We start from the raw sequence: 23448 nt of genomic DNA, 5'->3' as shown, positions 1-23448 counted from the left end.
CCATTGAATTCTATATCTGCGCTGGAGAAGATTTCGGTGTCTAACAAAGATTTAACTGTTGGTTTCTTATACGTCCTAAATCCGGATTTGACGACAACCACAAAGTGTTTTTCATATACATAGTACAGGAGATAGGTAGCCTTTCGGAACATCCAGTCAATCGCTTCCTTGTCTCAAATTGTTAGTAGTTGTTTGATATTCATTCCTGTTGTTTTCCAAATTCTTTTGGATGGTTTGTGTTTCAGCTTTGATGTATAATTTCGTCCTCGTGAACCTGTAACCTTAGGAGCAAATTCAAGTTTAAATAAATTTTATTGTTACGGTAATAAATACGCTGATATTTCATTTACTTTGCCGCAAGAAAATAAAAAATAAAAAAGAATATTGTACTCGCATGTTTGACTTCTATAATTGCATATGTAGTACATATCAATGTAACGCTCATGTTCTATAATTTCCAAATTGCAATATTCTCAAATTTCTAATAGAAGCTAGGGTATCTATATATAAATCATATTTCTGAGACATGCCTGGTCACAGGAGAAACCAATGACGACAGAATATCATTTAAATACCGTTTGGCCAGCTGATAACTACTTTATTGTCAGGCATTATTACTATGAGGTCGCCTTGCTGAGGTTATCTTCGAGACACTTTCTCCAGGTATCCAGATGCTCAGCTGGATCGCCGACAATACCATCAGCTTCTAATTGAACTTTATAACGACTCCAAGACCCAGGGGTCGACGAATCTAATTAGCGGCGCCTTTATCAAATTGTAAGAAGGTAATATACTAACACTGGTCCATATTAGATTATACATCGTTCGACACTCCGTGCTTTGTATAAAGCTGCGTCTACAACTTGACCAATGACGTCTATTTGAGACAGCGATGACTCTATATGGTATAACATCTTGGACATTTCCTGTTTTTACTGTGTCCACACTCCCCCCTTGTTGACATGGTGACTATGCAAACCTCACACCGTGATGAGAAATTGTTGTTTCAGACCTCACCAAGTAATGACCGACGTCTGGCCTACACAACCTAAGCTGAAAGACTCGTGTTTACAAATCACGACGGAAGTTGTGCAAATTAGGTGTTCGGTGACCAAACCATATACTTATGCTGTCTTTTTACGGAGGAAGCCTGACTTTACTCCGTCATTTTGTAAAGACCTTCACGTATAGAGTTTCGCTATCGGGCCTCATTTTGTCCGAAAATTGGAATGCTTGAAGCAAAGAGAAACGTCCTTAGACGGAATCAATACCAGTCAATCGCTCAACAGGAAGTACCATATAGATTCAAGCCGGCAGCAATAATTTATTACAACTACGTTTTCTTTCAGCAAATCTTGTGGACACATAAATACAGACGACGAATTACCGCTTCTATTCAAACGACTCAATGAGCATTTCTTTCAGCATATTCCGAAGTAGACTTTCTATTCAAGCGTTGCAATAAGAAGATGAATTTTGATCATAGTCCTGAGTGCTCTTGACGTTCGGAAACATTTATCTTTCGTATCGTTCGGAACATATTGACCGGCAATTCTTGGAGCACAAGAACCAAACATATCTCACCTGACAAGGGTAGGCATATGTTTCAAAGGGAATGATGTATCTTTATTTAATTATGATGGTGCTATTTACCCTGCTTTTTGGAGGTATACACACTGTTTGTTGCTCAGTAAACAGATGCAAATTCTATATTAATTTCTATTATAGATTAATGCTTTATTCGGGTGACCTGCTCGGTATCTTGGCAGCTCGTAGCGTAAATAAGATGTCAATGTATGGCGTCATTTGACTGCATCTCTGCATTTCCCCGATATTGAAAAAAAAACAAGCAAGCAATCAAAACACTTTTTTTTTCTCGGAGAGCTTGATGCTGATGATATAACGACACAGAATGCCATGTGAATGATCTTTGTTACGATGGAGCGAAAGCCCCCTCCCCTCTACCCCTAAAAAACATGGTCATATCAGAGGTATCTTTCAAATTCTCATGATTCTAGAAATACGTTGGTGCGCAAATTTCAGAATACGTGCTTTTAAGACGATTGTGTTAAACTGTCTAAAACTGATGTTGTAATCTAGGAAATCTGTGACAGAATTGTTGCCCTGTATTCCTCTGTTCGTACCCCCTTTTTTCCTGATGGTTTCCATACAGGCTTTATTTCAATAATCAATTATGACGATTTGATCAGCAATGCCTCTGTCACCTTGTATGAATGCTGTAATTGACTAAAATGTTGATAAGGAAACGGAATGGAATAAAACAAATAACTGCTGCTATCAATATTTTGGTTTCAGACATTTCCCCGATAGTACATCACACCCGTACGGGGCAAGCGTTCTTCAGACTTTCTTCCCAATGCGTTGTTAGTTTTAGTGTAATGTCTGAAACTTTTGATTCCGCATCGAGGAAGATATGAGCAATATGTTTTATAACCTTACGCTGAAAACACATAGAGTGGAGACCAGTTAGTTGGGACAGGAGATGATTTTTTCTTTCATTTATAATGCTAACAGAAAACAATAGATTTTGCAGGATTCCACGTAAATTGTAATTGTGTTTTGCTGTTGAGAAATGTATCATATTATGCATTATCTAACGGAATTGCTAAACTATATTGCGGCTAAGACGGATTTGCATTGAAATGATTAATCATGAATTTATAATTGCATATTATGCATCAATCCATGTGGTCGTCATCTAGAACAGAAATATACACCTTTATTTTGACACGGACACACTACATTTCATGTACGCATGCGCCATTGCATAGACTTCCGGAACTTTATCCATACTTGTCTTCACATTTACCTTATCTTATAACTTTCTTTTAGCCTTGATGCTTTCCTTTTCACTCCGTCCTCTTTAACACTGTCAGTTCATTGTGTATTTACATTTAACATCATGACCCCCTCCAACGTCAAATGCAAATGCTCTACTTTCAAATGTCCTTTTTGGTATCGCATCATCTCTTCTCTGCTTCGTCTTAATCTCGTGTTGTTCTCTTCTCCGTTTTGTTGACATTATCGCTGATGCTCATCCTGAACTTATACCACAAAAATGTCGACTGACTTTCTCAACTTAACGTATATTGCAGTATACTTATGACGAGGGTTTGGTTTGGTTTATTTTGTTTAACGTCCTATTAACAGCTAAGGTCATTTAAGGACGGCCTCCCGTGCATGCGACATGCATGCGTGTGATGAGTGCGTATGTGTGTTTTGGGAGGCTGCGGTATGTTTGTGTTAAGTCTCCTTGTGATAGGCCGGGTCTTTTGCTGATTTAGAGTGCTACCTCACTGAAGCATACTGCCGAAGACACCAAGCAGCACACCCCACCCGGTCACATTATACTGACAACGGGCGAACCAGTCGTCCCACTCCTAATTTGCTGAGCGCTAAGCAGGAGTAGCAACTACCATTTGTTAAGACTCGGGTTTGTCTCGGCTAGGGGACATAACCAAAAGCCTTCCTCACAGGGGCGAACGCTCAACTAAAGGCCAAAAGTGATGCAATGTCAAGGGAGACTTAAGGAAGAAGAAAGTTGTCAAGAAAGAAGAGAAAAGATAAGATCCCAAATTTAGTCGCCTCTTACGATCATGCAATTGGGGCAGCAGGTACAATTCTTACGCCCTACCTGCAGGGCAACTTATGACGAGGGATTCCTGTACCTATCACATATATGTGTCAACTGACTTTTCTGTATTTACGACACGTATTCCACATGTATGACTTCCTGTACAGTACATGGCATATAAATTATATAAAACTCCGATAAGTTGATTTCTGTTACTGGCACGTGTGTACATAACACATACAAAGCTATGATACAATGTACTTCACATGTTTATGTCGATTGGCTTTTTGTAGACTGCACATATGTCGACACGTTTTCTGTATTTGACACATAAACTATATACTTGTAGACTGATTTTCTGTCCTAGACACATCTCAGATATGTTGACTGACTAGTGACTACTAAACAATACCTCATAGCTATATGTCGACTGACGTCTAAACAATGTCTTAGATATGTCGACTGACTTCTAAACAATACCTTAGATATATCGACTGACTTCTAAACAATACCTCATAGCTATATGTCGACTGACTTCTAAACAATACCTTAGATATGTCGACTGACGTCTAAACAATGTCTCATAGCTATATGTCGACTGACTTCTAAACAATACCTTAGATATGTCGACTGACGTCTAAACAATACCTCAAATATGTCGACTGACTTCTAAACAATACCTCAAATATGTCGACTGACTTCTAAACAATACCTTAGACATGTCGACTGACTTCTAAACAATACCTTAGATATGTCGACTGACGTCTAAACAATGTCTCATAGCTATATGTCGACTGACTTCTAAACAATACCTTAGATATGTCGACTGACTTCTAAACAATACCTTAGATATGTCGACTGACTGCATGTACTCGACATATACCACATATATATGTCTGTCCACTGACGTTCTCTACTTGGCACACACAGTAGACCTGTCGGTTAATTTTCCTTATTTGACACACACCATCGATATATCAACTTCTTTTATCAGCTGACCGCTTATCAAGCTAACAATGCTGTGCATTCGTAGGAATTGCCACAGCAATCTCCGTAAACGGAAGACGCATTTTTTGTCGATAAGGAAAACACATTTTATTCAGTGAACCACGCATTTAGGAAATAGATCGTTATGTTAGGATATCTGGTCTACTCCAGACACGAGCAGAGCTGACTAAGATTCCTTCAAATACCACGCACATGGCTCACATAATCTATAATTAGGAATAACGTCCCTTTTTTCGATTGTCACATTAACGCAGTCGCGAGCTGTTTATGTATGTATAGCCCGCACGTTGCAAGACTCTAAATGCACATGAAAAGGCCATATACGCATTTTATGCAAAGTAGACAGACATTGTACTTTTAACATACTATATTTAATTTTATGAAATGGATAGATTATATAATTTTTACGCAGATCCTGCCTTGTGTAGTGTCTTTTTTTTTTTTTTTTTTTAATGCCAGAAAATGTTCACTTTCAGTTTTAACATTAATGATGAAATAAAGAGTGATTAAATGATTGTTCATAAGGGAGACGCACAATAGTCTAAGACTAAACTTAAACATTTCATGATCCCGGAGCCTGGTCGAAACTTTTATTTCATAATTATGTTTTAAAAGTCTACAAAAAGAGATCGCATGGTCCATGACATGTGTAACGAATGCTCTATTTCACAAGAAATCCATATTGTTACATCTGTATAGCTTAACAGCGAAATCAGTACAGATTGAAGGTGTATAACATTATGCCATTATGAGCAGGAAACAGGTTTCTTTGTTTGTCGTGTTAATGGTCAATCAGACGAATCGACATTCCTTATACGAGTACAATTTGTAGCCACATCCGGTCGGATGCGTCATTGATTCGTCAAAGCATTGCCTTTCTAATATTTAGCGCGGACGAAATTGCTGGTCTCATTTTTCCGGATAACGTAATTAAAGGCGTGCGAGGATTCAATGAATTCTGGTCCTAACTTCCCTTGTATGTTTGTCATTCACAAATCAGCTACGCTATCGCTTGAAAAGTATTGGATCGACATGCTTGGCTCCCACCAGTCCCGGACACAAGCTCTAGTTGACATAGGCAAATAGACTCTAAACTAAGCTTTCATCCGATCTAAAGTATTTTTTCCAAATTTTTCCGTTTTCTTTTTTTTTTCATTAACTTTGTACTCTTGAGTCCGCTATTAAGATCATACCCGTGCTGACAAAGTGTGACTTCTTGACATTTTACTTTCGTCACAGGATTACTTTTCATTGTTAAAGAAAGCTTTTATTCAGTTTTGAAATTATTTGGAATAGCTGAAGAAAGTGAAATGTAATACAAGACGCTTTATTAAAAAAAAACTTCTAACCATTTACTCCAAAAGAATAGTATTGCATGTAAATTAAATATGAAGTAATATAAAACGGAAAATAAATAATTGCACTAATTCTTAACTTAAATAATTTATGTTATAACGAATAAGCTTATATTTGTCTTTTTTTGTTAAATACATGTTTTCTTTAAATTTTCCTTTACTAAAAATTGTGATTATGATCCTCATCCCTATCAGTTAAAAATAACTCTACAATTGTTATTATCGCATTTCAAAACTTACGCTATGATTCATATTTCAATGTTTTTCTGCACTAGGGATGTTGATAGTTTTCGATAATACTTGTACTATATATGTACTGGTATTCATAGCTTTGAAAGGCTAATTGTAACTTCATGGGGGAAAATAGAGAATAAAACAATATACACTTTATATTTCAAATTTCCGATAGAGCATGATGCTGTTGAGTGTCAGAAGAAATTGTGTGTTGTAACATCCCCTGGACGATACTGAGCGGCAATTGATTCCTTTCGGCGTTCAGGGTTATCTTTTCGATTTTTATGATTTCCCCTGACTAGTAAGCCTGTGGATTCTCCCATGCCCACTGAGGTATAAGATATATCAGTTACAGAACGCAATATAATGACATCATGGTTTGAATTCAGCGGGAAAGATCATCATGGAAATCATGATAAAAGGAAATTATAAATGAAGCGTATATCATTGATTGCATAAAGGAGAAAGAAACAACCGATGTCTTGAAGATATACCATCATCATCATCGTCGTCGTCGTCGTGAGGGCCAGAAAAAATGGCGTCATCTTTACTACAATGATTCTTGGACAAATAGTCCTTGATGAGTGACCTTAGGAACCGACACTTAAAACCGCTGATAACACGGAAAATAACATCAGTAAAAAGAAAAATCCTAAATATTATGACAAGGAAACAACAGAACTGGTCTTTTTATGACTTGGTGTACTGTACAAAAGCTGTTAGATTCAATGAAAACCAGATAGGATGTTTTATTGGGAAATATCCCACACCTAGTGCTATGTTAATATGTTTTTTATTCTCTCTCCAGACAAAACAAATGCACAGTATATAATTTGTCTACGATACGTAATTAAATGGACATTATCTATTGTCGTAAACAATACTTCGGTGTCATTCAAAGGGGATTTATCAGTGTGAAACATATCCGCTCTGTGATGTAATGGACATGTTTACCTCAAAGCACTGTGATGTATGTCACTATATCAAGCTACCATTGGTTTTATTGTCTTCCCAATTTATTAGCAGTTGGCAATTTAAATTTAAGACTCTTACTTGTGAGGTTATCAGGAAGTTTGTGAAATAAACATCGCACAATTATATTGTAAAACAAATTCTGTAAATATTTTTAAGTTAATACATTTGTATAAATGACATATTTTACACGTACGGCACTTAAACAATAATTATATTGTTTTTAATTAGTGATTGCATTTCTAAGATATTTTAATGTCGACGATAAATTCTACTTGGCATTGAAATTGATTTATACCGATGTTGATTCTTGTCATTATCGCTGGCTCTAAAAATGGACATCGAATTTCATTGTCTGAAGTAATTCATCAACGTTTAACGGTTTTATAACGGTCTATACATTAAACCATATCAAGTAAGTGAATTTATTTCCAAACACATTCATTTTCTGTCAATATACCATTTCTTGGTAATAGACTTTTATTGATAATAAACACAAATGCGAAATTTGTAAGATTAACAGATAATGAATAACTAAAACTGGTCGGTTTGTAGAATATATGTACATAGACATTTCCAATCAAAATGCATCTTATAATTACAATCTTATACAGATAGATAAAATTTTAAACAGCTTAAAATGTTTTAATTTGTTTAATTAGAAAAAAAGTATAATTTGTTTGGGTTCTTTTTTAAAAACAAATCTTTGGAATGACATATATCTACATATTCTTGATGTTTTTATCATTTAATTTTTACATACTTACATAATTTGCCGTTATGTTACAATGAACGCTGAGACTATTAATTTGCATTCATACTCCTATGAATGTAAAACAACTTCATCTAAAATCGTTGAAATCATTGAAGGTTCAATATACAGCTATATGAGAAAAACTTAAAACGAAATTTCAATTCACTCGATCCTTACTCTTTAAGTACACTTAAAGTACCAGGATACTTTGGTTTGGGTTCCATTCTTGTCATAATATTATTCATTGCTACCAACAAAACTACTGCGTCAGTGATGAAAATAATTAGTACTTGCATTTAGACGGACCTGCCTACTCCTAATTAGCTTCCTTAACCAAATGCATTGATTACAATTACCTATCTGACACCGCAGGAAGACACAGTGAAAGTGGGAGATAAAAGATCGCTTTCTACCCACGTTAGTGTACTTAGATTATGCGTCTTTTTGGTTCGTTAAGTGCATTGGGAAATGGCTTTTGAAACATTTGTGCCTACGTAAGGGTTTTCTTTAAGTTGTTTTCTATAGCACTACAAAATGACGGTGGGCTTACTTTTAGAAAACTGTTGCATAGAAACAGACGGCCTATCCATATCTATATAAGTGTTTCTTTGGGTCAGAGCACGTTTTATATCATCTTCCTTTTATCAAATTATTGATCTGAACATGGGTAGGCGACACTTAGAAAACAGGGTTTTGTGATCAAATGTAATATATCGCTGACTGGTTTTTGACAGAGAAATATGTTTATTTCATTACAAATGTACTGAATGCACCGAATGTCAGTAATTTTTTAATGTCACATAAGGTTAGGTTTTTATTGTAGGGTTAATCGGGGTATGTTTCTCTCGTTCACTCAAATGTTTCCACAAACACATTAAACACTCTCCCGAGAGAGAACTAGCACAGTTATTTTCTCTTAAAAAGGAGGGACTGTCTTCTTTTATTTTACATTTAATGACAAACATGATTGAGTTTGAGCAGATGCAATCGTATCTACATTTCAAGTATTTAAAACAGGCTCCTTTTTCTCTTCAGTTTATTACAAAATGAACATCAAATTTGAGTTATAGCTCTTTTGTGTATCGTGTTAATCAGAAATAAAGTATTCGAGTGTATTTTATTCATTTTTTTATAACGTAGAGTATTTAAAGAATCATTTTCCGCATAACAACAGGTCTATGGCAAGTGGTATAGATAAGATAACTACTGTTTACCATGTATGTTATCAGAATATATGGATTTAAACTTACTTTAAGGTCACAAGTATCAATATAATCTTATTGGTCTTCTCTACCTACACAGTCCTGCGTGAAACAAAAACAAAATAATAACATTGATTTCGAGATGATTAATTACCCCCGCATGAGAAGTAACACTCCTGTCTGCCCATCATAAAATGTTAACCTGTATATTTGAATTGCTTCTGCATAGCTGCTGCTAAGTATCAAGATATTCTAGATAGATTTTTTTTGTTGGTCAATAGCTGCTGGTTTCGGAGGGCCTGCAATTTTCTGTGTATTTACATACAGTTTTTCTCTGTTGTTTTTGAAATAGCAGCAAACATATTTCTAAAATAGTTGTAGACATATTTCTTATATAGTGGCAGACATATTTCTAAAATAGTGGCAGACATATTTCTGAAATAGTTGCAAACATATCACTGCAATATTTGCAAACATATTTCTTAAATAGCTGCAAAATTGAGAATAAAATCTTTCTAAAAAATGCCTTTGTGTGCAGAACAAAACTCGTTCGGCAGAACATACGGCGAACACATTCAACAAAGGAACTATGCTGTAAAATTTATAATGAAACTTAAATTAACGTCTTTGAAATATCAAGTCTGAACTCAGGTGTAAGAGGCCAGAGTATAATAAACATGAGGTCCACTCTGCCATAATTAACTAGTGATACATATTGCAATTATCTGGGTGGAATTGCCCGTCACATAACTTTGTTACAAATTCTCTGTGGGTTGAGTGTGTGTTCTCGTGTTAAAGTTAATTGTTATTGAAGGTTGTATGTTGATTTGTATTATATGTAACACGCTTTGTATATCATATTTTGCTGAATTATAACGATATACTTCTGACATGTTCGTCAAGTTAATTTAATAACTGCGCCTGTTTGTTATGTGGATGGAGCTATGACCTTTCTAAGTATGAATATATATATTACTGTGCCAGTCTGGTCCGGAACCTAACCCATCGTTTTATATGATTCGATGTGTACAACAGATATAACTGCCTCTGAATCGTGATATATATTTTGATAAATCTATCAAAACCTCATATATAAAAACGATAATATCTTCCATTATTTCATCGCACTTCCACTTGCACTATCTTTAAAATAAAACCATACATTCCACATTTGTAATATGTATGTAACTAAACCATTATTGGAGGCTCTCTCTGAGTTATGTTTTACTATGAAGTAACTCATTTGCCAGGAAAGTGAAATTCGTGTATTTTGTCTTATCAGGCAATGCTTCTATTGGATTTGAAAAATTAAAGCATTTAACTGTTGTGGTATGTTTATATAAGTACTAGTACACCAGATTAAGGAACTTCATATTCTAGTTCATTGAGGTTAGACGTGTTAGATGCTAGTTGATTTGTTTCATTGTCACCGTCCCAACTGCCATTTTGTAAAGATTTTATTGTTTGGACATGACCTACATTTGCAGGGCTGTTGTCTTTTTAATAACCTGCACGTTGAAACATTTGTTTGAACTTGTTTTATCATTTTTATTACATGAGATAGATTTGTCGAAAACGCGAAATAACTTGCTGTAAATTATAGAATGCTTCCTCATTGCAGCTACGTAACATAAATAACTCGTAAAAATGAAATAACTCATTCTAATTAAGAGACATTGCATAGCTAATTCACATTTACAAGCTAAAGTTTATATTAGACATAAAAACACAAGCATCATATACAACATCATGTAATGATTCAATAGAAAGAAACAGGACAACAAAATAATCCTCTAAGGATTGGAGGAATGTTGAAGTTGAGTTTTGCTATATTTCTGACAAGGTACTTTTGCGAAAAAAGTTATAATAGCTGGGTACTATTTCCTTAGAGAATGTCAGTATGTTTCTTTTGCGGTGTTAGGAAATATCACGATAACAAAACTTTCCCGTGTGTGGAAGATAACTAACAAAGCTTTACCGCAGTAATCATTTATCTCTTTTCGTTGCTGTTTTCAGTATCTGTCACTTCCAAACACTTAAACGCCGACTATACAGCAAATCCTAAAGAAACTAGGCTCATTACCTTTATAACCTTTATGGTTATCATTTGAAGAATGAGTTAGGTCGCCGAATGGTAACAACAGCTATCATTTATATTTCTAAAATAAAGCATAAATGTTTACCATCATGATTTGAAAATTATAATGTTTTGTTATATTTGAAAATATACATTTCCTGCAGATTTAATTCCATATGCGTAATACACGAATCATACCATCCCTTTTCCCTCTGTTTGTCGGTAATTTTACATTAATATGTTTTCACTTGTGTGTTGAGGACATTTTCCTCGAATTAAAGTTTGCTCTGCTCTGTTACATTTAAGTGCATTCTATTTGATTTTATAGTTAGTCATTTCCTGGATTCCTGTGATTATCTCCGCAATGAAACAAATTTACAGGCATGGAATTCAATCTGACACATAAAGCATTAATGGTGTCATAATTAGATTTTTGTTGAAATTCTTCTCAATGCAAAACAAAGGAAAACATGTAACACTCAGGTAAATATGTTAACGATATTTCTCCAGCGTAATCTGTTAGTGCTTGTGACAGCCCTTTGTTAGAACCCGGTTTGTGCAATGACGTAATTCATTATGAGGTTATACGAACAATGCAATGAAATATCGTCTTTCATTACGTCATCTATTTTACTTTTTCTCCAGTGCATCCACTGTCAACGTTTCTATCCATCACATGTCTGATGAAACGGCATTAACACACCGCAGGCAGTAGAAGCTATATGTAACTCAGCCACTAGCATATCACTACGTTTTGTTTCACATCATTTTAATGGATATCGGTTTGGGAAATATATCAATTGAACAGTTTTAAAATTATTGTTGGATATATCTATTTATATATTTAATGTTGATTTATGACTTTATTTTTACTTTATTTTTTAAAAACCTATTTCAATACAGAATTTAAGCGTTGTTACAGGCAGATAACTGATTAATATTACAACTATGCACCTTCGGCCTTAAACATAATATTACCAATTCAAACCGTAATCCACTGCGAGATATACAATCACTGCAAATCTTCTACAAGCAGCGAAGCTTAATACACTTTAAACCTAAATTCACAAAATTAACATTTATTCAGATTAGAATAAGACAAGATACTTCCGCTACCATCCCTAATACAAAACTGTTGACTTTTTTTTTATATCACACTGTTTAAATTTCCCTTTTTGGTGGTAATTTCAATATCAGTGTAGAATATACAATTTTAAATTTATCTTTCCTAGTGGTAACCTCTAGTTCTTCTTAAACGCGGAATACCCATTTCTAAATTTAGTGCCGAATCATATTTTGTAAAGTTTGATAATTACTCATCTGGGTTTATCTTCGCCATATTAATTCATCTTCATATTGAGTCACACTAACGCTATACACACGCGAGATTCTAGTATTTTCTAAAATCACTTTGATCTTAGTTAGGTGTTGACGTCCGCAGTTTCTGCGCATCACATGTAATGTTTGAAATATTTTCCAGTTCAGGTATTTTTTCTGTGTATGCGTCTTTCTCTTTATTTTAAAAGAGACTAAATATTTTCACAATGCCTATACTTTGCGATATAACACTGAACGGAAGTATTATATTATCAAACCTCCAGACAAATATCTATAAACTATAAAATATCACAAACGGATATACAAACACAATGTCACACTATGGAAAATTCTTTTAAATTTGCTTGGAGGTTCATATGGCAATTTTCATTTCCAATTTAGAATGACATTTAAAATCAGTTTTTGGTAATATCATGTGCATTGTTTGTCCTTGATTGAGAATGATCAATCGCGTCCTTGCTTTAATTAACAATAAAAATGTGAAAGTTGATTAATAAATTAACAAATCCAATGATGGTGTTCATTTGGAAAATTGTATCACGATTGGATACATATAACAGTATGATTCTCAAAATTGGAATGAAGAAAAAAGAGAGTAATTTATTGTCAACCATTGTACTCAAGGATGGCTTCCTCGTAGAAGAATCTTTAACAATGCTATTCTAGAATTACGGAACTGCTCATGATTTTTTTAAAAGGAAAACAATGATGGTATTGGCTGATTTAAATTTCGAGCCTGGAGAAGTAATACGCTGCTCCAGGCTTGAGATTTATATCAGCCATACCATCGATTTACATTAGGAAATTTTTTTGACTTTCGTAAAACAAGGCTTCATACGATGTCTGGGGGATGTTTGTCAAAGCACAGATTTCATATAAGATGGAACCCCTATTACCCTGAAAGACGGATGAGAGATAAAAGTGAGATATTACGTAGGTTTTCAAGTGTAGTTGAATTGTACACGGTCTTTTTGAACGGATTTAAAACATCTAGTATGACGTAGGCACGGACATATAATATTCAACTTATCGGAAAAATCAGTTGCATACAAAACAGACCAAACATCTTCCATAACTAATTTGAGATAAGAGTTTGATGAACATTATTAACGTAATTCGACTTCATTTTCAAAAGATACCCTTTTTACAGCTACGTGTTACTGTAAAAGAGTGCTCTACTGGATTAGATAACTGGAGAGCTTGCATTGTCTAGTCAAATTATCAATATCATTAATAGGGGTTAACGTCCTCCTAGAACCAGATAAAATATTAAATTAAAAAAACACAGAATAGCAGGAAAGTATATACAGAAAAACATGCGATATATTTAAGACCCAAGTGTTGCAATAAGGACCGTAGATGTTCTCGTTTCTTCATTGTTTCAAAAATGGAGACCTCTCACATGTTCTGCAACAGGTTCTCCAAAGGTGTGTCAATCAACATGCCGTTGGTAACAGAATGCCTTTATGTTGGTTTCAGAACGATATCTTAGCAGAAACGTTCAGTAAGACATCCCCGACCTGTATCGGATTCAGAGGTTTCCCTTTTTTACAAAATGCGTTTGAATTAGGCACATTTTTTGATAGTTAATGTAGTGTCGTTGGTTTTCGCTGTGTCGCACTTTGAGGATATATTGATAAATTAAAGCAATTTTTGGTATTCGTGATCCTTCTTATTTCCACTGACTTTGTGTTGATAGTCCTTTTCCTTTTCAACTTTCGACCTCAACCTAGCAATTTCTAAATGACTATATTTACATTCCATGTTGCATATGCCTATATGTCGTTATGTAGCTATGTGACTGTATACTACAATTCATAGTGATGCTGCCAGTGTAGGAGCACATGTATTCTTGGTTAAAAACATATAAAAAAAAATGGCAGCCATACATGTCCGGTATCAAGTGGCCTTAAGAGCTTTCTAAACTTGTAAGCATTTAGTGACCTAACCACCACAAAAAAAGAAACTCCATGCGTTATTGCGCTAAACATTATTTTAAGAGCTATTCTAGATACAAAATTACCATTTGCCAACATCGACACACTCACTGTGGTGCGTTTCTGAATTTTGAGAAATACAAGACATCACAACACTGAAAGTCCAGCATTAATAATAATTTAAAAAAAACTTTTGAAAATCGGGGATGTCGGCATTGTTTTCAGATGTGTGTATATACTGAATCGTTAGTGTTGTAGTTAATCAACGATATCAATGGCCCACCTATCTAACTCCAAACACCAAAACTATGCCCTATTATTGTATTGCTTTATTAGAAACCATATTGGTATGTGTTATCATTAACCACCTAGCATATAGTTTTTTCTTTGAATTTCCACATTTTCTCATTAGAAAATAATCAACGTTCGTAATTTTCAAATCGATTGTTTTTAAATTTTGTCCTTAAAAAATCATCTCATTTTGGAATTGTCCTAGAGTGAAATTCTTTATTAATTATAGAGATTATCCTTAACGTACCTAAGAACCGTTTGACTGTTATCTATAATCAGTGTATACTATTATGTGTTGTAGATTCCACAGATCAGCTATGCTTCTACGAGTGTTGATCTGAGCGACAAATCAAGGTTCGAGTATTTTTCGAGAGTTGTACCACCAGACTCATTCCAGGCTCAGGCAATGGTGGATATCGCCAAGTCTTTCGGCTGGACTTATGTCAGTACGCTGGCTGACGAGGGCAATTATGGTGCGAAAGGCATCGGGGCCTTCGCCGAGATCTCTAAACATCACGGTACGTAATGTCAATGTTGTTGATGACGCCTTGTTAGTTGTATTTTGTAGATGTAATATCCATTGCAAACAAGAAATAGTGCATTTTTGGTCAACTGATTTAAAATGAATGATGAATCCTCGTCTAACGAAAGTGTCATTAACTACGTAACCTTTCATTCTGAAGAAACAGAAAAAAAACTCAATGACAATAAAAATGCAACAAAACTTTATTGAAAACTATCCAAATAAAAAACAGTGCAAATATTTTCTGGAGTTTCCCTAACAGAAACTGGCAATCGCATGCATTGTTCCACGTGGTGAAATCAGGAAGCTCGTCACATGCGTTATTTGCACGTGCAGTTGACATGTTTATGTATTACGTTCTATCAATCGGAAATAACAAATGGTGATAAACTTAATTGTGTGTTCGCGTGCTAAACCTGTGTTAGTATGTAAACGTACATTTTCTCATGAGTGTAATGCTCGTGGGAGTTCCCTGCCTATGGAAGTTTCGTGACTGATACTGTATTTTGTCGGTGACCCTGAATTCCTTGGAGAAATCAGATTGCATAAATTTCCTGTAGCTTCCATGCCGGAAAATCATAAAAAATATACCACAAAATATCGATTATCGCGACCACGGGAAGTGTTGAGAAACAGATGTAAACTTTTGCCACGTACTCACGTGCATTTCACGACAGTGGCACGTTTAGTCGAATCAAATTGACAGGAATGTGAAACAATCCAGACACCAGCTTATTTCATATCAATTACTATATATCGACCTATTGGCTCCTTATAAACGTTTGCTTTCTTCATTAAAACTATGTCACGGAAATACAATTCCGCGGGGTTTATTATCAGACGGATAAAAACCTTTTAAAATAGATGTAGTATTTATACTTTTCATTACAACCATTCTTTTCTTTTTGAGAAATTTAACATTTTTCAATATACAATTCCCTCAGTTAAGCGGCAATTTGGAAAGCCAGCGATACATATGTACAACATTCACAGTTTTATTAGCATACCTATGCCATAGGTATATGTTTGGGTTGTTTGGTTTGTTTTGTTTAACATCCTATTAACAGCCAGGGTCATTTAAGGACGTGTCAGGTTTTAGAGGTGGAGGAAAGCCGGAGTTCCCGGAGAAAAAAACCACCGGCCTACAGTCAGTACCTAGCAACTGCCACACGTAGGTTTCGAACTCGCAACCCAGAGATGGAGGGCTAATGATAAAGTGTCGGACACATTAACCACTCGGCCACCGCGGCCCCTCAAATGCCATAGTTTTATGAGGCAAACAAGTAAAATAAAAAGATATAATGAGCATCATTGCAATAAAAAATAAAAATGTCCTAGGTGATACATAAAACAAGTGCATAAACTACATTATATTTTTTTACAAAAATGGTTTTACAGTTTGAGAAGAAAAGTAGGTGTAATAATCGCAATATTCACTCATGCACCGGAAACAAAAGTATGGTATAACAATAAATCTTAAATGCGATCATATCGAAGCTTTCTTATATACACAGGCTTTTTTATAGCTAATTTGCTAAAATAATGACTTTTGATTTCATCGGGTCAAAACAATTTTGTACCTTATTTGAAAAACAAATAACCTACACAGCCAAAACGTGTCCTCACGTTAGGTTTATGAGATATGAGACTTTAACTCGCACGCCAAAGGAGAGAATAATTTCCTATAGACTCACGTAAATCAATCGATAGCAGCTGTTTATACAATCATTGAGTGTAACCTTTAATTGCTTATCTCGTGGGTCTATTAAATACGTGTACTGTTCCAATGTTACGTGTCAGCAGATACAATGAGGAAAAGTACTTTTGATCTCCACCGCCTGACAGTTACTGTAGATAAAATGCCAACGAAACAACATCTATCACAAAATATAATTGCTTAGGGTTATAACCATGATCAACTTATTTCGATGTTCATTGCGTAATTCGGAATTGGAAACTCGAAAAACTGACAAACATATTTTCCATAAATGTTAATCCTTAGTAAAAGATAAACTGATTTTCTGATTAATCTACACCAGATAACCATATTTATCTATTTCTAAATAACAACTTATCAGGTGAGGCAGAGCGCCAAATTGTCTCCTCTTACGACACTCTTACCTGTTTCCAAATTGATTAGTGACTTCTAGGATTAGCGTCTGTACAACGAATGTCTGAGTCAATTTTAACTTTTAAATGACTTGCGGTACAATTAACAAGAATTATACGTCACAATGTCAATACTGTTAAACTATCATGTATAGTTACTTGTTTAAAAAAAGTTATACAAAATTACACAGCCAACGAACAAAACCAATACTTTTTTAGAAAAAGGGGGGGGGGGGGGGGGGTGTGTTATTGATAACATTTCTCTTAGAATACGTTCTGAGATGTTTAATCTAAAACTAGGGAATTTTTTCTTGTGTTTTAATTCTCCATTTAAAGAGCAATCACATTTTTTGTTAAATATGTCTCGAAAGTGAGAGCGTCCCTGATTCAATCTGCTGGAATACAGGTAAGGTTTTCGTCCTATAATGAGTTAGCGAAGACGTGATCATAAAATGTTTCCGTTTTCATATCCGACATAAAAACACAAATCTTTGAACTTAAGATGAAGGAAGCATTTTAACGGTCAGACAACGAATATTTGATGCCAAATGAACATGCCTGCTAAGAAACAACATACAGTTATGCAAACACGCCCGTAGGTTTAATACATTACTCAAATATTAAGAAAAATATAAGATTATGTCATCACAGTAGACAAGGGTAGTGCAGGACATGCTTAACATTTAATTAACGAATGATTAAATAGTTGGGCAAAAAGTACAGCATATTCAAAGCATTATTCAAATATCAAGCAATGGATAAGTACATGCCCCGCACAATAGACAAAGCAAGACTATAAGGTAGAAAGGACAATTGTGCAACTCAACTGGTGGATAAAAAATATGGACATTCAGATTGACTATTTAGACAAGGTACAATGATTGCTCACACGATGAGAGTATTTCTGGAACAATCAAGATATGACTGCTTGGCTCAGTCAAAATGCCTGTTGCCTGTCTCTAGATAGTGTTTACTTCTTGTATTGTCCAGTAACGAGCAATAGTACACCCGATTATCTCGCTTTCACGTTGTGGAAGCCATTGGCAGTGACGTCATAATGGTAGTTGTACAATCTGATAACTCGTTAACAAAACTATGTCTTCTTGAGATGTAATCATCGCCATCTACCGGGGTAAATGGGCTAGTGACACGTCTGCTGATGGCAGATATAGGCCTAGGGAGAATGGGGATACATACACGGGTTTGCCATAAGCGAAATGTTATTGTTTTGTTGTGTTGCAAATATCTCTGTGAGATGGGATATTGCTAGAATATGAGCGCCTTTTCTATCTGCGGAAATAAAATTCAACAAATTAACATTTAGCAAAATGGTACAATTTGTAGGATGCTTCATTCCTTATCGTTGTATTTACAAAAGTGTCAAACGACTCACAATCCCTACAAATATTGACAAGAAATCATTATCCATCTCTTCCGTGTACAGACATTTCTGCTGATGTGTAAAATGTCAACATTTGCAATATTGGTAGTTGAATCTCCTAACCTTTTAGAAGATAGTCCCCAACGTGCTTCATTAAGATTACTTTGCCCGATATACGATTAATTTATATGGTTAATTAAGAAATAAGTTGCATTGTTAGCTTTCCAGGAAAAAATGCCGACCAGCAACATACGAATCTGTTCTTAGATAACAATGCTTTACCAACGGCGTTATCGATCGTCTCCAGCACCTAAACAATATGTTAGAAATTAGTACTAACGAGAGTTGTCGGATGGCGAACCCAATAGGCCTACATTACTGGTGTCGACTAGCCCTGTAAGTGAACCATTGTAGCCAGTGCATAGTGTTAAGATCCAATTCCATGTTGGTAGATTGTCTAAAATGTCATTCATGTATGGCGCAACGGTTGTTATTACCATTCTAGTGATCAAAGAAATAGCTAAGAGAAAACATACAGTTATTAGTAATAAACACTCCGAATGATTACTGTAAGTAAATATCTATATTTGATTTATATCGATAAATTTCATTAATATTATATGTTGATCAAAGTAGAAGCTGTGATTGAAAGAAATATGAATATGTTCTGATTGTCATCAGGGAGTCATTATCTACAACAACAGTCGCAAGCAAACTGTACAGGAAATTATTTCAACATGTAACAATTATCTGCTACATAAATACAATCATTATTGCGAGTTAATTACAAGGAACTATTAAATATTCACTTTCATGTCACATGCTTGTTTCATCTGTATATGGTAGTTCGAAGGAACGTAATATATTTTGCTCTAGATTAATTGGAATAATGTTCGCACGCGGAGCTCTTAATAAAAACGTTACTTTTTCCTTACGCAGATATAGCGCGAATAACATAGACAATAGTAAAATGCTATTAGGATTCCAGGTTACTGTGGCAGTGACAGTGACAGGGGTAAGACTATACAAATAAATAAATAACCTGCCATTGGTTCTCTTGTATTGCGTGTTGTCCTCAAAACGGAGAGCGGTTTTATTTTAGTTTGTTTTTTGTTTTTTGTCTTTTGGCTTTTTTTCAATCAAGGTGATCTCTGACATCCATATTTATAGTTGTATCTTCAAATTACATCAAATACTTCCTTCCATAGCTTCATTCTTCGTACACAGTCTAATCGATCGTACATGTTGTTGCCTCTATCAGCGAAAAATTATTTAGATATTTTTGGTTCGAATTAATCTAATAATCTACACGAATTTCTAGATTTCATCAGCAGAATTACAGAATGGATATATGGGAGAAAGCACAATTGTATTTGGTATCATGTGATATTAATTAACCAATCGATATAGTTCTCCATAATCTGTACAGGCGGTGTAATCTCTATAGACTCCTCGGTTCCTGGAGTTTATCTTGTGTGTTACGTAATAGAGGCACTGGCATATACCGCAACACATGCGTCATCTATCTAAGTACTAACGATATGTGTCAAAGGACCAGTTAGACCTTTTTGAAATGACAAAACCAATTCATGTAACGACTCAATGTACTAAGCTAACATATATTGCTGTCAAAAGAATAGGATGAACATCCATAAATGTCAATTAAAAACTTACACTTTTTGTCTTTAATATATTTCGCGAAATACCAAGTCCCGGTCGGCTAAGCGTATTAAAGCTTTTGACGGCAATATGACCCTTGTGTGTCTTTAGGTACTGGCTCGATTCCTAAATCGTCAGATGGCTGAGACCAACTAAACGTAAGAGTATCTAAGAAAGGTACAAATGTAGGGTTTCTAGCAATGTTGATTTCCCATAGGGGTAGGCCTTAAGAGTGTTTTGCCCTAAGAGACCGCTCACTGTTACATTGCTTTGTTCTACCAAATTGGCTCCCATGGCTATACATTAAACTCAAATTAATCAATGCTGCACTTGCTTAATTAACTAATTACGTAACTAAAGTACTTAACTGATAACGAAGATTGTTGGAAACCACATAAAAATGATTGTTAGTTTTACCGATAAAGGAATGTTTAACTCACAAAGCATTTTGTGAAAAAAAGTCAAATTTGAACAAATGGTATTTGAATGTCTTTCAAATTAATTCTATTCAAAACTACTATTAAGTATATATGGAGTATTATCACTTACATTAGCCCTTCCCAAAGATCAAAACTTTACCATTTGTGCAAAGTATAGATTTTTGACTTTGATGTGTGTCTACCAAATGACTTGCTGAATGAAAGTAGACATAACAGACCACCCTGTTACACTCCGAACCTTTATGCATACATTTGACTTTCCTCATATAAAATAACCTGTAGCAAGCAGAGAAGTAATGGCGACATGTGTAGGCCACGTCCTTCAAATGACCTTCGCTGTTAATTATAATCAAGACGTTGAATAAGATTTATAACACAATAATCTGTGTTATTCCACTCTCAAGCCATTGTATAAATGTACCGACTGTTGGATATTCAACTAGTGGAATATTACCTTCCGGTCTTTTAATTGGTCAATAATTTGAACTTTGACCTAAGTTACAATTTGTATTGACGTCATCAATAATCGAATGACGGCACATCACCGGGTCCCGGCCTTCACCTGTACACATTATTTGCATGCATTTATTTCCTGTGCTTATTACTTATTAATGTAAGCGTCAGTCCCTGTATACTAATAAAAGACATAATATTAACATTTCAATTCAGTTAATTATATCGATTGGTTAATAACATCTCAATGCAAAACAGAGTTTTCCTTTTGTTAGTTTCTTTTTAAAATTACACAGCAATATTGTCAAGCAGTTATAATTAATTTGCACAGAACTCTTAATTACTATTTTTGGGCAACTCATTTGATACTTTTTGGGGAGATGTTCTTAGCGCAAAATAAAAATGGGTGTCCATAGAAAGTTGTATTTTCGACCTTCAGAAAATGTTGCTTAATGTAAAAGAACATGTTCTTACTCAAGATCTATCATACAATGTAATTGTATCTCTTATTCCTAATGTTTGCAAAAGTGCAGGTTTGTTTCCTTTGCATATATAATATCTACCTTAATATTATCAGCTACATGTATCAGTAAAATCAAATTTAGTTTTCTCCATAAATGAAGAATTGATATTGTAGCATTTCCCCCAAAACCATACACTTTTATTTTTTGCACAGAAAGGTCGGATTATTATTGCGTACGTACATGTTTGGATTTAAATGCCAATTTGTAAATGTAGGACTACGGAGGGTACAAACAGCACATACAAACTATTGTATTTGCTTCTTAGACCATTTTGAAACCCGACCTTTGTGATAGAATATAATAAAGAGCATTTATGCTGACAACCTCAGCACCCCATGTTGCTTTCTGGAGAAGTGTTTGAGGAATTCTGAAATTCTGAACATCGAAACTTTAGTAATGTTTAAATTCCCTAGTATTTATCCGCAGCTAGACGACATGTCTAAGTTATCAGGCTTCATCATGTATTCGACCCGTCTTCATGTAGGACACATATCTTGTCAGTGTTGTGGGTGTCTCAGTCACATGTTCATGTAAACACATAATGTATTATGGTATATCAGCTATGTCGGTCATAAGGTATAGGAAGTCAGAACTGTATTGTGCGGGTGCACGTAGCCGGAGCAAATCTTGAACAATTATATTAGAATCGATTCAGGTATGGTACAACATGGCTATACCATAAACAAACACATAATATGTTTCCCCACAGAGACGCAAGTGAGGATAAGGAAGTAAAGTGTTATGTGACGACTATTTGGTTCCGACCGCAACTTGTAACACTAGCAATCAGAAAAGCTTTATGATATAAAACAATAACATGGACTTTAGTAGTCATCTTTCCATTTTCAGCTCGTTAGCGCCATCTGTTTTGGTGTGTGAAACATATGTAAAATGCACAATTGTGTAGATAGCTGACATAAGGGTAGTTCACTCTAAATGAAACGTCTTTTAAAGGTTTCTACGTTGTGCTTTGGTGACCTTTGTAATATACAGTACTATCGATATGAGGTCAGAGTCGGAACCTCGTGTATCATCAAATGCATGCGTAAAAGTATTATGTCCGCCAAATAACCTTCAGGATAGCAAATCTGACGCATAGCTATGTAACTGGCTACTTCAACAGATTGTTACGTCCAGTCACATAACACTAATACGTCTACCTAGTGTGTAGACCGAAGGATGTTCTTTTTTATCATCTTGGAGGTGTCGCTGTATAATGTCAACATAGACAGATGTTACAGGCGATATTGAATCTGTCTTGTACACTGTGTTCATAACATCACAGACAAAATGTCAATATGTGCATGCTTCGTTACATTGATTTCCAGTGGCTGTAAAATGGTATGAAAATCCAAATTACAAATCAAGAGAGAGAAAATGGTATGAAAATCCAAATTACAAATTAAGAGAAAGATTGTGTGTGTGTGTGTGTGTGTGGGGGGGGGGGGGGGGGGGGGGGGGGGGGGGGGGGGTTTGGGGCTGGGGGGGGGGGGGATATGTAAGGTTTCAATACGCATTTTTCATACTCCATTTCCTTTTTTTCGCCAAAATACCTCAGGGATACCTATTTCTATTACGAATCAATCAATCACATTC

The 23448-nt window shown here is 35.1% G+C and overlaps 1 protein-coding gene across 1 annotated transcript in view; it reads left to right on the top strand.

Annotated features, from left to right (window-relative positions):
* The window catches only part of LOC117330722 (metabotropic glutamate receptor 8-like), a 121464-nt gene that overhangs the window by 73696 nt on the left and 24320 nt on the right, over positions 1–23448 (top strand). The window contains 1 exon segment of the mRNA XM_033889174.1: positions 15065–15281. Within this exon segment, the coding sequence (XP_033745065.1) occupies positions 15065–15281 (217 nt within the window).

Source organism: Pecten maximus, chromosome 7 (assembly GCF_902652985.1).
Source record: "Pecten maximus chromosome 7, xPecMax1.1, whole genome shotgun sequence".
In the NCBI taxonomy this organism is placed as follows: Eukaryota; Metazoa; Mollusca; class Bivalvia; order Pectinida; family Pectinidae; genus Pecten; species Pecten maximus.
This window is presented reverse-complemented; position numbering and strand designations above follow the sequence as displayed.